Source organism: Nymphalis io, chromosome 20 (genome assembly GCF_905147045.1).
Source record: "Nymphalis io chromosome 20, ilAglIoxx1.1, whole genome shotgun sequence".
Lineage (NCBI taxonomy): Eukaryota > Metazoa > Arthropoda > Insecta > Lepidoptera > Nymphalidae > Nymphalis > Nymphalis io.
Genome location: NC_065907.1, coordinates 6742674 through 6756404, shown reverse-complemented (window position 1 = coordinate 6756404; position 13731 = coordinate 6742674). Strand labels below are relative to the sequence as shown.

Below are 13731 nucleotides of genomic sequence, written 5' to 3'. Positions count from 1 at the left end.
TTCGATCCTTCAGAGAAACTCCGAGCATAGCCCTCTCCATAGCTCGCTGAGCGACCTTAAAATGGTGGACCAAACGCACTGTCAGTGTCCACGTCTCGGCTCCGTAGGTCATAACCGGTAAGACGCACTCGTTGAAGACTTTTGTCTTCAAGCATTGCGGTATTAGTGACGAAAAGACTTGACCGAGTTTTCTATACGCTGCCCAGCCCAGCTGTACTCTTCTTCGTGCTTCCCCCTCGAAGTTGTTTCGACCCAACTGCAAAGTTTGCCCAAGGTACACATACTCCTGTACAACTTCGAGAGGAACTCCGTTAAGAACTATTGGTTCCGGACTGACGTGTTCGTTGAACATTATCTTGGTTTTTTCCAAGTTCATCCGGAGACCAATTCGAGAAGAAGAATCAGCCAGGCTGCTCAGCATATATTACATGTCCTGCACGGTTTCTGCCACGATGACGATATCGTCTGCAAATCTCAAGTGCGAAAGGTATGTTTATGTTTATGCCCCGCCCTTCCCAGTGCAGCTTCTTGAACATATCCTCTAATGCATTAGTGAACAATTTCGATGAAATGACATCCCCTTGTCTCACTCCTCGATGCAAGAGGATAGGGTCAGACTGCTGATTCTGTACTTTGACGGTCATAACAGCAGCGTCATGCAGGCCTTTCAGCACTTGGATGTATCGCCAATCGATTTGGCACCGTTGTAAGGACTCCAGAACAGACCAGGTCTCAATAGAGTCAAAAGCCTTCTCATAGTCCACAAATGCTAAGCACAGGGGCTGATTATACTCTTCGGTCTTCTGTATAATCTGCCGCACTGTAAATGTGGTCTATGGTTCCGTACCCTCTTCGAAATCCGGCCTGTTCCGGGGGCTGAAACTCATCAAGTCTACGTGCGAGACGATTCGTGATGACCCTAGAAAACAGCTTATAGACATGGCTCAAGAGGGAAATAGGTCTGTAGTTCTTCAAAAAGGTTTTGTCTCCCTTTTTGAAGAACATTACGACAACACTCTTGCTCCATGCCTTTGGAGTTCTTCCCGAGAATAGGACAGAATTAAATATTCGTTGGTGCTGTGCTAGTAAAGGTTTTCCAGCTGCCTTTAGTAGCTCTGTCGTAATTCCATCTTCCCCGGGGGCTTTTCCATTTTTAAGCTGCCCCAAAGCCATAACAATTTCGTCTTGGCTTACTTCTGGCAACTCTTCTGTGAAGGGGTAGGTCCTGAACTTCCTTAAGAATCTCGAGCTTAGAGGCGACGACTTTTCCCTTTGAAGTGGTCAGCTTCGTCAGATGGCCTAGTTTTTGAACAAAGACTTTCGCCCCCGATTTTGCTCAATCTCTTCTTTTATAGACGCTGTATTGGAGTTTCGGAGGTCGCGTCTTACCAGCTTTGATATTTTTTTATTAAGATCTGACGAAGTGACTGTAGGGTTTACACGTCATTTTCGCATTAGCTCTAGAGACTCTCCCGAAAGTTTGGTCCTCTTGGCGGTGTTTTGCGATGGATAGGATTTCGTCCTTCTTTTGGTCGGAGTGTAGACCTCCTTAGACGGGCGCGCTCGAGCTTGTAGTCAATATTTAGAGTGCCTCGTACAATTCGGTGATCACTTCCGGTATTGAACCTTGTGATCACAGAGTACGTCAAAAACTTGTCCGTCATAATAAAGTCAATCTCGTTTCTAATCATAGCGTCTGGGCTTCGCCATGTCCACTTCCGTTGAGGCTGTTTCTTAAAGAAAGAGTTCATCTAGAACAGACCCTCTTTCTCCAGAAAGTTGACAAGCATTTGCCCCCTATGATTCCTGCTTCCAAATCCGTGTTGTCCTACTACCGATTCGTTGCTAGTATGTACTCCCACTTTAGCGTTGAAGTCCCCCATGACAACATTGAAGTGAGCCTTTTGGGTGGTGTGCAATGCCTTAGAAATGTCTTCGTACATTTCTTCCACTTCACCATCCGAGTGTGTCGAAGTCGGTGCGTATACTTGGCTATACCTTATATATATACGTATACCTTGAGGCTATACCTTTTGGTGAGTCTGATCACAAGATACGCTACCCTTGCCGACACACTGGAGATTTCTAAGATGTTGTCAGAGAGAGCCTTGTGGATCAAGAACCCGACGCCACCTTGGGATGGTTGGTCTCCCTCTCTGAAGTACATAAGATGACCTGATTCTAAGGCTATGGTATCCTCTCCCTTTCTTCGGATATCACATAACCCCAAAATATGCCACCTTATGTTCCTCAGCTCTTCTTCGAGCTGTGCCAGTTGTTCGTCGAGCCGTAGCGTGCATCCGTTATACGTAGCCAGGGTCAGTCGGTGTTGGCGGCCTACCGTAACCCGTGGATTCTTAGCACCCCCTGCCCCACCCTTACCATGACCGCCGCCTTGGCCAGGAACAGCGGAGCGACCGGGAACTAGGGGCCGTTGCGTATAGGTGTGTGTCATAAAAGGTTTTGCCCGTAATCACCACGCTGGGCAGTCGGGTTGGTGATCGCAGAGCGTAGCTCGTCGTACAGATGACACTGCTGCCCGTCACCAGTCTGCAGTATTTAGCTACGCCTTAATGGAATGGTTATACCGCCATTAGTCGGTCGCCAGAGCCTCGTTTGTTAATCGGCAGGATGCACCACGTGCAGGTGAGGTTGGCTGGAAACAACTAGATACAGTTGTGCTCCCTTACATCCCTATATATTAGTATTGATATACGTAACGAAATATATATGTAGTATGTAATAAAGGTATTTATTATTATTATTATTATATGTATAATATTTTTTATATTAATGGTTGTAGAGCTTTGTGCAAGCTCGTCTGGATAGGTACCACCCACTCATCAGATATTCTACCGCAAAACAGCAGTACTTGGTATTGTTGTGTTCCGGTTTGAAGGGTGAGTGAGCTAGTGTAATTACAGGCACAAGGGACACAACATCTTAGTTTCCAAGGTTCGTGGCGCATTGGTGATGTAAGAGATGGTTAACATTTCTTACAATGCCAATGTCTATGGCCGTTAGTGACCACTTACCATTAGGTGGCCCATATGCTCGTCCGCCTTCCTATTCTATATTTAAAAAAAAATGAAACACACAACATAAAAAAAATGCCTGTTATACTCAAATATTACGTGGTACCCATAGAAGTTAGAGTACCATATAAACAAACTAAAAGCAAACAAAAATATAAATAAATCATTTCGTACTTTGATAAATGTAGACAAGAATAGAGAATTCATCAATATTTCATAACAGAAGCAAAACTATATATTTCACATAACGTCAATAGATTAACATCGATCAATGGGAAGCAATAAGTATGAAGACATCACAGGCAATGAAGACGAAGCGGAGTCTAAGACCCCACACGACATTGCGTGCAGCAATTACAGCAATAGCCCTTTACAGCTAACATGAGTCAACGTTTTATTGATTGAACAGAGATGAACCTTTTGTTTAACACGCATTCTTTATCATAATTACTTGCTTATTTCTTTGTTTTGGTTGCAACAGCGATGACTATTAATTTTACGTTACATACATATACGGTCTATCAAACTTATATAGCGTTCATACATTATTTTACCTATTATATTGCTTATTATAACACTCGACGTGTAGCAATTAGCGACGGGACCGTTACTGTTAGCAGTAATAAATAACCGTTGATGCTGATTTTATGTCTTTCCGTAACGAAATGATAGGAACTTACCCTTCGAGAAACGATAAGATATTATAAAAACTTAAATCTAATTTCATGCACTAATATTTCGTTCTTACACAGTATAAAGGCATAAGTGCCTATTGTGTATTTATACTCTATGATAAATACCTATAATAATAAAATAGCATAAAATAATTGGACTAACAGATCGGATTTTACGTATTTCAAATAAAAAATCAAACAAAATTGCGACAATTTCATTAAGCATTTATATTTTTTTAAAACCTTTTTTAAGCTTCAAAAGGTTTTCTTAATGAAAGCGTATTAGTTTCTTTGTTAAATAAGAAGTTACTATTACCTTAGATTGGTCTGATGTAAAATACTTTCATATCAATGAAAGAATGCTTCAAAGCATAAATGTTTGAATTGTGTTCATAAAAAAATACCAGGACTCAAATAATATATGAGTTTACGTTACGTGACAATCCTTCATAAACGGTACGGTTCTTTGCACATACATCATAACTATAATGATATCAGGCCCAACTATGTTTACACTTTGCATAGTTATCTAAATGTGATAATAGAGATATAAAATGTGGTTTAAGATAGTAAAATTTAGGCAATGTTTGTATAACAGCCATAATAACAAGTCATAGACCTTTTTTACTATATTTTATGTATGTGCGGGTCAAATTTTGCAACTGAATATTAAACCATTTTCTTATCACTGATTGAGGTTTTAGAATCAACAACAGTAAAAGAAATTCGTTTTAATACTCTCGGCTAAAAGCTTATTTTATATATACGACATATAATTTAAGACGAAACTGAACTTTGTCGATTTTAGTACTAAGAGTAATACTTTTAGATATTAGAAAAAATGAACACAGCATCTAATAGATTAACAGTAAAATAAAATATTCTACAACATCTGAACGTAATATATACAAAGTTTTTCTATAAATAAAATACTTGAAGAAACGTCTTCGGTTTCTTATTTTTAGATCAATCGATAACAGAATTAACAGAGGATCGAGGAGTGACTTCATATACAAGCTTCCGTATTTTATATTCGAGTTGTAATTTCGTAATCCTTATGAAATGTGCTAAATATAACACATCTATTCAAGAGCTAATATCAATATTAATAATAGTAATAACGTATGTATATAGTATCGACTCTTATAGTTTAATCATAATATGGCTTTGGTAGCTTATTTTTACTTACACATAAAAAATATACCACCAGAATTCTACTGCGGTGTGAGTCATTACTGAATGACATATTTTCGTACTTATTAATAATGAGCCGAAATGCATCATTGAGACACGTTGATCCAGAGCAAATATCGCTAGATTTCAAGTCTAGGGTAGCAACGCCTATTTTTTAAATATTAATCTCCTCATTATATGTTAAAACCCCTTTTTTTAACGCTGGAAAAACGCATTACGCGTTTCCCCCACGGGAACAGTGGGAGGGTATGTGGGACTCGCCGGTGTCCAAGGCGCCGAGTGCGCCCCGAACATCGGAATACCCACTAAAAAACCAGCGGTACCCTTACATATGTTAAAACCCCTGCATATATCATTATGAGAAATGTAACACTTAAACATATAAAGGATATGAGGATAAAGCTCCATATTTTTTTAATGTTTGTAACATTCACAGGTTGTCAATTTAGTTTTTATAGTCATCTTCATCATCTTAATTTTTATAAATGTATGCATTTAAAAATAAAATATAGGCAGAAATTTAAAAATTATGGTAACGCGAATACGTTTCTCGAAGAGTGTTGTAATATTTTTATATTAATGTATATTTAAAATTGGTTATTGAAAGAACAGCTATTACTTCTCGTTAACTTTAACTGACGCCAAAGAAACTTTATATTTTACTAACATCACTCAATCTCGCGCTTGTTTTATTGTCATCCGGTTTCGAAAGCTAGATAAAGCACGCGCTGATAGGTTGAGCACATAAGATAAACATTTTACGACGATATATTCGTTTTTTTTCTTAGCTTTGTTTTAAAATAACAATAACATTAATAATTTAATTTTAAAGTAATAATACACATGTATTTTTTCGCAACAAATTAGATTAATTTAATTTGCAGACGTTTTTTCTTTAACTTTTATGGCTCATCGCGAAAATTATAAATTCATCGTAACCCATAAGGTAGGATTTGCTTAATCATGAAACTTACGCTTATCAAAAAGAGGGTTTACAATAACAGTACAGTAACAGACTATGTCCCACTGCTGGGCTAAGGCCTCCTCTCCCTTTTTAAGGAGAAGGTTTATAGCTTATTCCACCATGCTGCTCCAATGCGGGTTGGTGTAATACACATGTGGCAAAATTTCAGTTAAATTAGACACATGCAGGTTTCCTCACGATGTTTTCCTTCACCGTCAAGCACGAGATGACAATCACAAATTAAGCACATAAAAATTCAGTGGTGCTTGCCCGGGTTTGAACCTACGATCATCGGTTAAGATTCACGCGTTCTTACCACTGGGCCATCTCGGCTTCTTGAAGGAAAGAGGGTTTGTTACTAGTCAATTCAATTCGTGAATCACATTGCCTATAACTAATTAAAAACTTGTTTCAAGACAAGTGTTCGTATCAATTACAAAAAATCCGACTCAATTTCATTGATATAGAATGGTGGGTTGTTATGCAAATTAGTATAATGGCATGCAAGTGTTGTTCCACGAGGGAATTAAAACATCGTAATGTTGTTGGTTATTGGCGCTAGGAAGATTATCGGCCAACAACCTTTCTACACGTGATTCTATTTCGGTTAACTTACTGCGTTAAGCATAGGTTAGCTAAAAGACACAAACTAAGACCCTAAACTAACGGATGACATTTCTAACCTCATTTTGATAGACAACAAAGTCATTCAGTAAAGTCTTAGTCTTTTAATAAATGTCTTACATCAAAATTTGAAACATAATTAAATCATTTAAGAAATGGTCGTTTTAATGTCACAGCATATAATAATTTTAAAGCATTTTATATGACACGCTACCCACGTTCATTATCCTCATAATATTTTCCTTGTTTTTTTTATTTACATAGCACAATTAGAAGAAACTAATCCCGGATCATGGGTTATCATAGTTGAAAGTTACGGGGCAATTTGTGACTATAGCACATTTTCTTGATACTAATATATATAAAAATTAATTCTACTCTTGACGACCACAAAACATTTTAAGAATTCTAGTTAATATTTCTGAATCATTCTAAAATATAATTACCTATGTATTTATATATGACTAGGTAAGGAGCATAATATTCTAATTATTCAATTACAGTTAATACTAATATAAAAACAATGTTATATACAGACTTCAGAGAATGTCGATGAACGAAATGAACAAATTATTTTTTGTTATTTACAGAAACATTTTGTCTCAGAGTATAATTGTTGTGCAGCCGAAGTATTAAAAAAATTGCAAATCTCTCAAAATAAATCTTATATGTGTATTAAAAATAGCTGTTAACTAATCAAACATTTGTGATTCATTTTTATAAAAAAAAAAACTGCTATCCTTGCTCTGATTAATAATACAAACAAAGGCACATTTAACAATAAAAACAATTAAATATAATAACCAACCTTACCAGACATTTCATTTAAATTCTATGGATGTCGTGTCCTAAAATTAACCCTACAACCCAATGACCTCTAACAAAATAGGTTTGAATATTCAAAACTCTAGAATCTAAAAAAAGTTTTTAAACTATGTTAGAAAACAACAATTTATTCCTGAAATTTAATCTTGAGGTGCATAAAAATTGTGACACCATCATATTGTATCAATTCAAGCCTTCATATAATGCAATGTTAAATAAATAACTTTATATAACTAACTTATCATTTTTTGTTTGTTATTGTAAATAAGACCAAGATAAAGAGGAACTTATTACTACAAGTTAATATTTTTATCATTGCTTCTAAATAAGTAGATAATAATACGCTTTCAATTCAAGAACACAACAACTTCTTTCATTACTAAATTTAAGGAAGATCTGCAGTTTACATAGAAATACTTTATCATATATTCATCAATTGGAAATTAAGACATTGAACAAACAAAGAAGGCAAACAGAAACCGATTCATAGTAAATACTCATTTGTATACACGCAAATCAATAAATCAAGGTTGGACAAAATGCACTTGCAATTTATTATATGCAACCCATTTGTTGTGTAAACTACAAAAGATAGATGATAAAACAAACATTACATAAAGAATGAAAAAGAACAGTATTACTACTATAGCAGAAGTATATATAAAGTTAGCTTGAGCTTAATATTTATTCAGAATTGCAATAAAACAAGTACTTACCCGGCGACAGGTGTAGTGCAATGCAATACAAATTCCACCACGAAAACTTATACAGTAAACTATAAACATTAGGAACTTAACAAAACATACACTATCAATTACGTTTATACGAGTATAGTCTCTTACAAATACACTATATTAAGTTAACATTTATTTAAATTAAATGAAATCAAATTATTTCGTGAACCGCCCGTACCGCACGAATAGATTGCACTTTTAGGGTCACTTTATATACAACGATATTTTTTCTGTATAAGAGTAAAGAAAGAAATAATGCTTTATACAATATAATGCTTTATAAAAAAAATAGGTATGCATCAAAACGGTTAGTAAATTGTTTCCTAGTTAGCAATTTCATTAATAATATGGTCACGATAAGTCGTTTCGTATAAACAGTTATAAGAACGTTTTAGTATCTGTATACATTTTACTTTATCATCTGTTAATTCTAAGCTAACATATATTGTAAGTTAAATCCTACTGCCATCTATCGACAATACTCTGAATTTTTTTTATATTCAAAGAATCTATGGATGTAATGTAATATAAAACTTTTGTATTTCTTGTGATGATCGTGGGTTCAAACCCGGGCAAGCACCACTGACTTTTCATGTGCTTAATTTGTGTTTATAATTCATCTCGTGCTTGACGGTGAAGGAAAACATCGTGAGGAAACCTGCATGTGTCTAATTTCATTGAAATTGTCACATGTGTATTCTACCAACCCGCATTGGAGCAGCGTGGTGGAATAAGCTCTAAACCTTCTCCTCAAAACGGGGGATGAGGCCTTAGCCCAGCAGTGGGACATTAACAGGCTGTTACTGTATTGCTTGTATACCTCTATTTAACTTTATCATTTATAAATGATGATAATCAATAGTACATTATTAAAGAATGTTACAATACAGTTGATATCAAATTAGAATGAAACTTATCACACTTGGGTAAATAAAATAAAGTATTACTATGTATAGACTAATTTAATAAATTTATTTCAAGTAAGTTATGCAAGTTGAGTTTTGGGCGTGGCAAGTGGACGTTTTCTTGACATCTTTTTACGAGAGACTTTCATTTGTTGCAACTGGTTATAGACTTCGTTCCAAATTTCAGACTGATCTTCTGCTGGAATTGTTTTCCTATAACAAAACACATTTTTATTATTAGCAGCCAGCACAAACATCTTTTTGCGTATACAAAAGGTGTGTTCCATACTGGAAAAAAAACTAATAATTATATAATACCTGTACTGTTTCATCAAATCATATTTCTCCCACGGTTCCTTTCTCAGTTCTCTTCGAACTCTGTCTTTTTCTTTCAAGTGCTCTTCAATATTTGAGACTCCTTTTAATTCTTGTCTTTCCCAACGCTCAAGCCAAGGTTTTGGTTTTAATTTTACCTATATAAACAGTAAGTAAGTTTTAAATAAATATATGATTAAGTTAAGGGTGATGGAGCGTGCTATGCTAGGCATCTCCCTCGTTGATCGTGTACCAAACGCAGAAATCCGACGAAAGACGAAAGTCGAAGATATTGGGAAGCGTATCACGAGGTTAAAGTGGAGATGGGCTGGACACTTGGCCAGACGAGAAGACAGAAGGTGGACTAAAGTCGTCACGGAGTGGTGGCCTAGAGAAGCAAAAAGGCCAGTGGGCAGACCACCCGCCCGATGGTCAGACGATTTTAGGAAGATGGCGGGTGCTCAATGGATGCGACTAGCACAAGACTGGGAGAACTGGCGCGCCTGTGAGGAGGCCTATGTCCAGCAGTGGATTAATGTGGGCTGAATATGATGATATGATTAAGTTGTAATCTTCATATTATTAATATGAACATTAAAAAAATATCATAATTTTTATAGTAGATATTTATTATGCAAAGGAAATCAAATTAATGTTATTTGAAAGGTTAAAAAATATATAGTTTATTTTTCAACTGAAAAATAATAAGTGAATTTTATCCATAAGTAAAATTGTAGTATAAAAGACTACATTAAACTGTACATACAACAGTATTAATTTTATTTCCTCATGCTTAAAATATATTTAATTTTCACATTAAAAAACTTAAAATTACTTAACATTATTAACTATTCACCTGGACAGGGTTAAGAGGCACAGGTGTACCTTCAGGAAGAATCTCTGGGTCCATATCTAATGGAAATGTGCAATACTCGGGCAAAGCATCTCTCAAATAATACAATTTATCATCAAGCCGTTTCTCCAATCTAAGTACTTGTATTGATTGAATAGTTGGATCATACAACTCATATCTAACCTAAAATATAACATTAAAACCTTTTAATATTTTTTAAATTACAGAAGATAACCTATTTATAATATATAAAAAAACAGCTACTAATAAATCTGCAAATTAAAAAAAAGAAAATTAAAACTATAGTTAAATAGTTTAGCTTACCTCAATCCCCTGATGATCAATAATATTTCTCAATATAAATTCAGCTCTGAGACCACTGCCTTTACGATCAATGCATATGCCCACAAAGCGATTTGTTTTACCCTGAGCATGTGGATCTGATATAGTCACAGCCAATATTGAACCTGGTAATTTAATTATATATATAAATAAATTTAATTTGCTGGTATCAGAATAGAACACACGTATTGATTTAATATTCAAAGTTTTATATGACTGATTTAAATAGAAACACTACAATATTGATTTTAATTGCAAGTGTACAATAATCGAGTGGCATACTTACCAACATAAAATTCTGGTATATCAATCTGACTTCTTCTCTTTAACATATCTGCTCGTTCCATTTTTTCACGAAGGCTGTTTCTCCATTTCGGATTAGGATCCGGAAGAAATTCTGGATAAACATGTCTGTATTCAAGTAGAGGATTATGAGTACGGAGCTTGCGTCCTGGCACTCTTTCTTTTACTTCTTCAACAATTTCTGCCTTTTCTGGCACTGATGATAAAACTCGACAATCTGTAATTGAAGAACCGTGACTATAGGCATTTATTGCTACAATTATATTAAAAGATATACAGATTACAATATAAAAACAAATATAATTCATTCCTTAAGTACTAGTATTGGATAATTTATTTTTACTTTTTAACTTCTTTTCTGAATCAAATAAATGTTATATCTTATCCATGTAAAACAGGGAATCGTAAAAATAAATAATTAGAACTCTATTTGCATTTAATAATTGAGTTATAAACACAGCTAACCTCTTCTGGCGATCCATTTTGCCGCACAAAGTATATCGACTATAGTCGACTTCCGTATAACTAGCGACATTTCGCTTATTTTAGTGTAAATTTTAACGGTATCGATAAGTAAAAATAGTTTTTAGCACGTTACAATAAAATAAAATGCTTAAATAAACATTTTTGATTTAAGACAAGATGTTTTTGACATTTCAAAATGAATTGAAGTTGGGTATAAATAAATAGGTAGGTTATTTTGTACTTGTCTTTCTATATGACTGTATAATATCATTGGTACACTGGAATTGGCTTTGGATAGAAAATGGCAATTTTTAATTAATGATATTTTACAAGTCAAAAAAAAAATATATAATTTTTAGAATCATTGTTTTTATTAAATATATATAACAGGGCTAAAGGTAAAAACAAAGAGAGTGGAAACATGAAATATTTCTACCATTAATTGCCTAGTATTTTGCCAACACGATATCTAATATACGACCAAAAAGTCTTATATATTTTAATTTTTAAATCAAATATTTGAATACTAAACTGAACCTAAAAAAGCAATGACATCTGTCAAAGACATAAGTAGTTTCTTACTTCTTGTCTTGTCAAAGTAATAATCTAAACATTTATCGATTATTACTGTGACCTTAATTTATGCTCGTTGTGCCCTGTAACAACCACAGAAATGTCCTCTCTAATGCAAAAGTGTAATGATGACAATATCCCTTTAGCTGATGATGACCCACAAGTAATAATATCGGATGATGTCGATAATAATCGCTTGGATCACGGTAGGTCTATGGACTCTCTACCTAGCTCCTACACCGGATCTTCGAGCCCTGGATTAAATGGCCCTGGTAGTTTTGAACCAGACTCTGGAATTGATGAACAAGAAGAAAAGGCACGGCTGATATCGCAAGTCTTAGAACTTCAAAATACATTGGATGGTAATTGTTTGATTTATTTTTTACATCGTCACGGTCATTAAGCATTAACAATACTATAATGTTTTTGCTTTTTCCCATTAATATTTCTATTTATATTGTAATAAATAGTCCTCGAAAACAGTAATCCTCACTAATTGACACTCAGTGTCTGCAATAGTAAGCAATGAATATGTTATTTTCAAAAAAAATATTTTAATTAAAGGTTGTTTTAAAACAATACATATGTGTAGCATGATTTCTGAACTAATCTTTTGAAGAATTAAAAAAATAGATATAATATATAACCTTGGTATATTATTCAAACCATTATATATTGTTTACAGATTTGTCACAGAGAGTTGACTCAGTGAAAGAAGAAAATTTGAAATTACGTTCAGAAAACCAGGTTTTAGGCCAATACATAGAAAATTTAATGTCAGCATCGTCAGTATTTCAGTCTACTACACCAAATGTGCATAAAAAGTAAATTATTTATCTGGCACTAATTATTTGCCTTGGTATATAGAAAGACTGAGAAGGAAAATGCTTACAGAATTAAATGAAATAACTTTAAAAGTTATTGAGATCAGTAATTATTAATTTGATAATTTATTAACAATCTTTTTTTTAATTGATACTAAAACCAATAAATAAAAAAAAATTGTCTAAAAGAACATTTCAACATAGAAATAAATGAGTTACCAGTGAATTTTAGAATCTGTAAGCTAACATTTTCCTTTTTCATCTCGGCCAATGTTACTCACCTAGTTTGTAAATTTGGCACTTACCAGCTTGACAATGCTGCCAATATTAAAAAGCTACTGTGTGTGTGGTGCTGAAAAAGGCTTTGTTTTTAAAAGCAGTGCTATAATAAATTGAATATTTGTATAAAATAGGATAATTGTTTAAGTATCAATATATTTATATTCACTATGTATTTATTTTTTAGTTTTTTTTAACACATATATGACCATGCTTTAGTGTAAAAAACCTTTATCAATGTATTAAAATCATATAGATCAATTAGATAGATATATTTATAACTTAAAAATGTTAAAGACCAATTAACATTCTTCTATATTATGATGATACACTTTAATATACATTCCACTCACAAATTGTTTTAATATAAAGGCTCTCTTTTAAAATAAAATCTCAAAAATCATGTATAATTCTATCATTGTTTAATCTAATAGCTTTTAAATATATTTATTAACAATAACATGTACTGTTTTATTTTTCTGATCTCAGTATAATGCAGTATAGATGTTCCTTTGTCGATTTTAGATATTTTGTATTGCAAATCATTTCTTTATATACATAATTCATGCAATTTTATTTAATGGCGTTTAGCCTTTTTTTTACATTTATTGCAAGTTTGTTGTCAAGCTAGACAAAACATTCACTCATTCTAGTGAATTTAATATTTTAGTCTTCAATACAGATATATATTTTTTTTAATGGAATTTACTGGGATCATTTTTGGAGAAGATAAAATATAGTATAACGCAGTATAGATGTTCCTCTGTCGATTTTAGATATTTTGTAGTGATTCATTTCTTTATATATGTAATTCACGCAATT

General features: G+C 33.7%; 3 protein-coding genes across 3 annotated transcripts in view; 1 reads left to right on the top strand and 2 right to left on the bottom strand.

The window, feature by feature from the left end:
• LOC126776305 (klarsicht protein) overlaps nt 1-8267 on the bottom strand; it is a 222788-nt gene extending 214521 nt beyond the window's left edge. Inside the window, exon 1 of the mRNA XM_050498712.1 lies at nt 8033-8267. The gene's annotated coding sequence lies outside the window, so the exon portion shown is untranslated. The remainder of the gene's footprint in view (nt 1-8032) is intronic.
• Nucleotides 8268-8989: 722 nt separating this feature from the next.
• LOC126776389 (39S ribosomal protein L19, mitochondrial) lies at nt 8990-11433 on the bottom strand. The gene is made up of 6 exons (XM_050498882.1): nt 11234-11433; nt 10752-10985; nt 10448-10590; nt 10127-10306; nt 9274-9428; nt 8990-9168 (listed from the first exon to the last, which is right to left on the bottom strand). Exons 1-6 carry the CDS (start codon nt 11301-11303, stop codon nt 9036-9038), a joined length of 915 nt encoding a protein of 304 aa, XP_050354839.1. The 5' UTR covers nt 11304-11433; the 3' UTR covers nt 8990-9035.
• A 381-nt stretch (nt 11434-11814) lies between these two features.
• LOC126776437 (short coiled-coil protein B) lies at nt 11815-13328 on the top strand. The gene is made up of 2 exons (XM_050498956.1): nt 11815-12168; nt 12492-13328. The coding sequence occupies exons 1-2, from the start codon at nt 11907-11909 to the stop codon at nt 12632-12634; spliced, it is 405 nt and encodes a 134-aa protein (XP_050354913.1). The 5' UTR covers nt 11815-11906; the 3' UTR covers nt 12635-13328.
• Nucleotides 13329-13731: the final 403 nt, after the last annotated feature.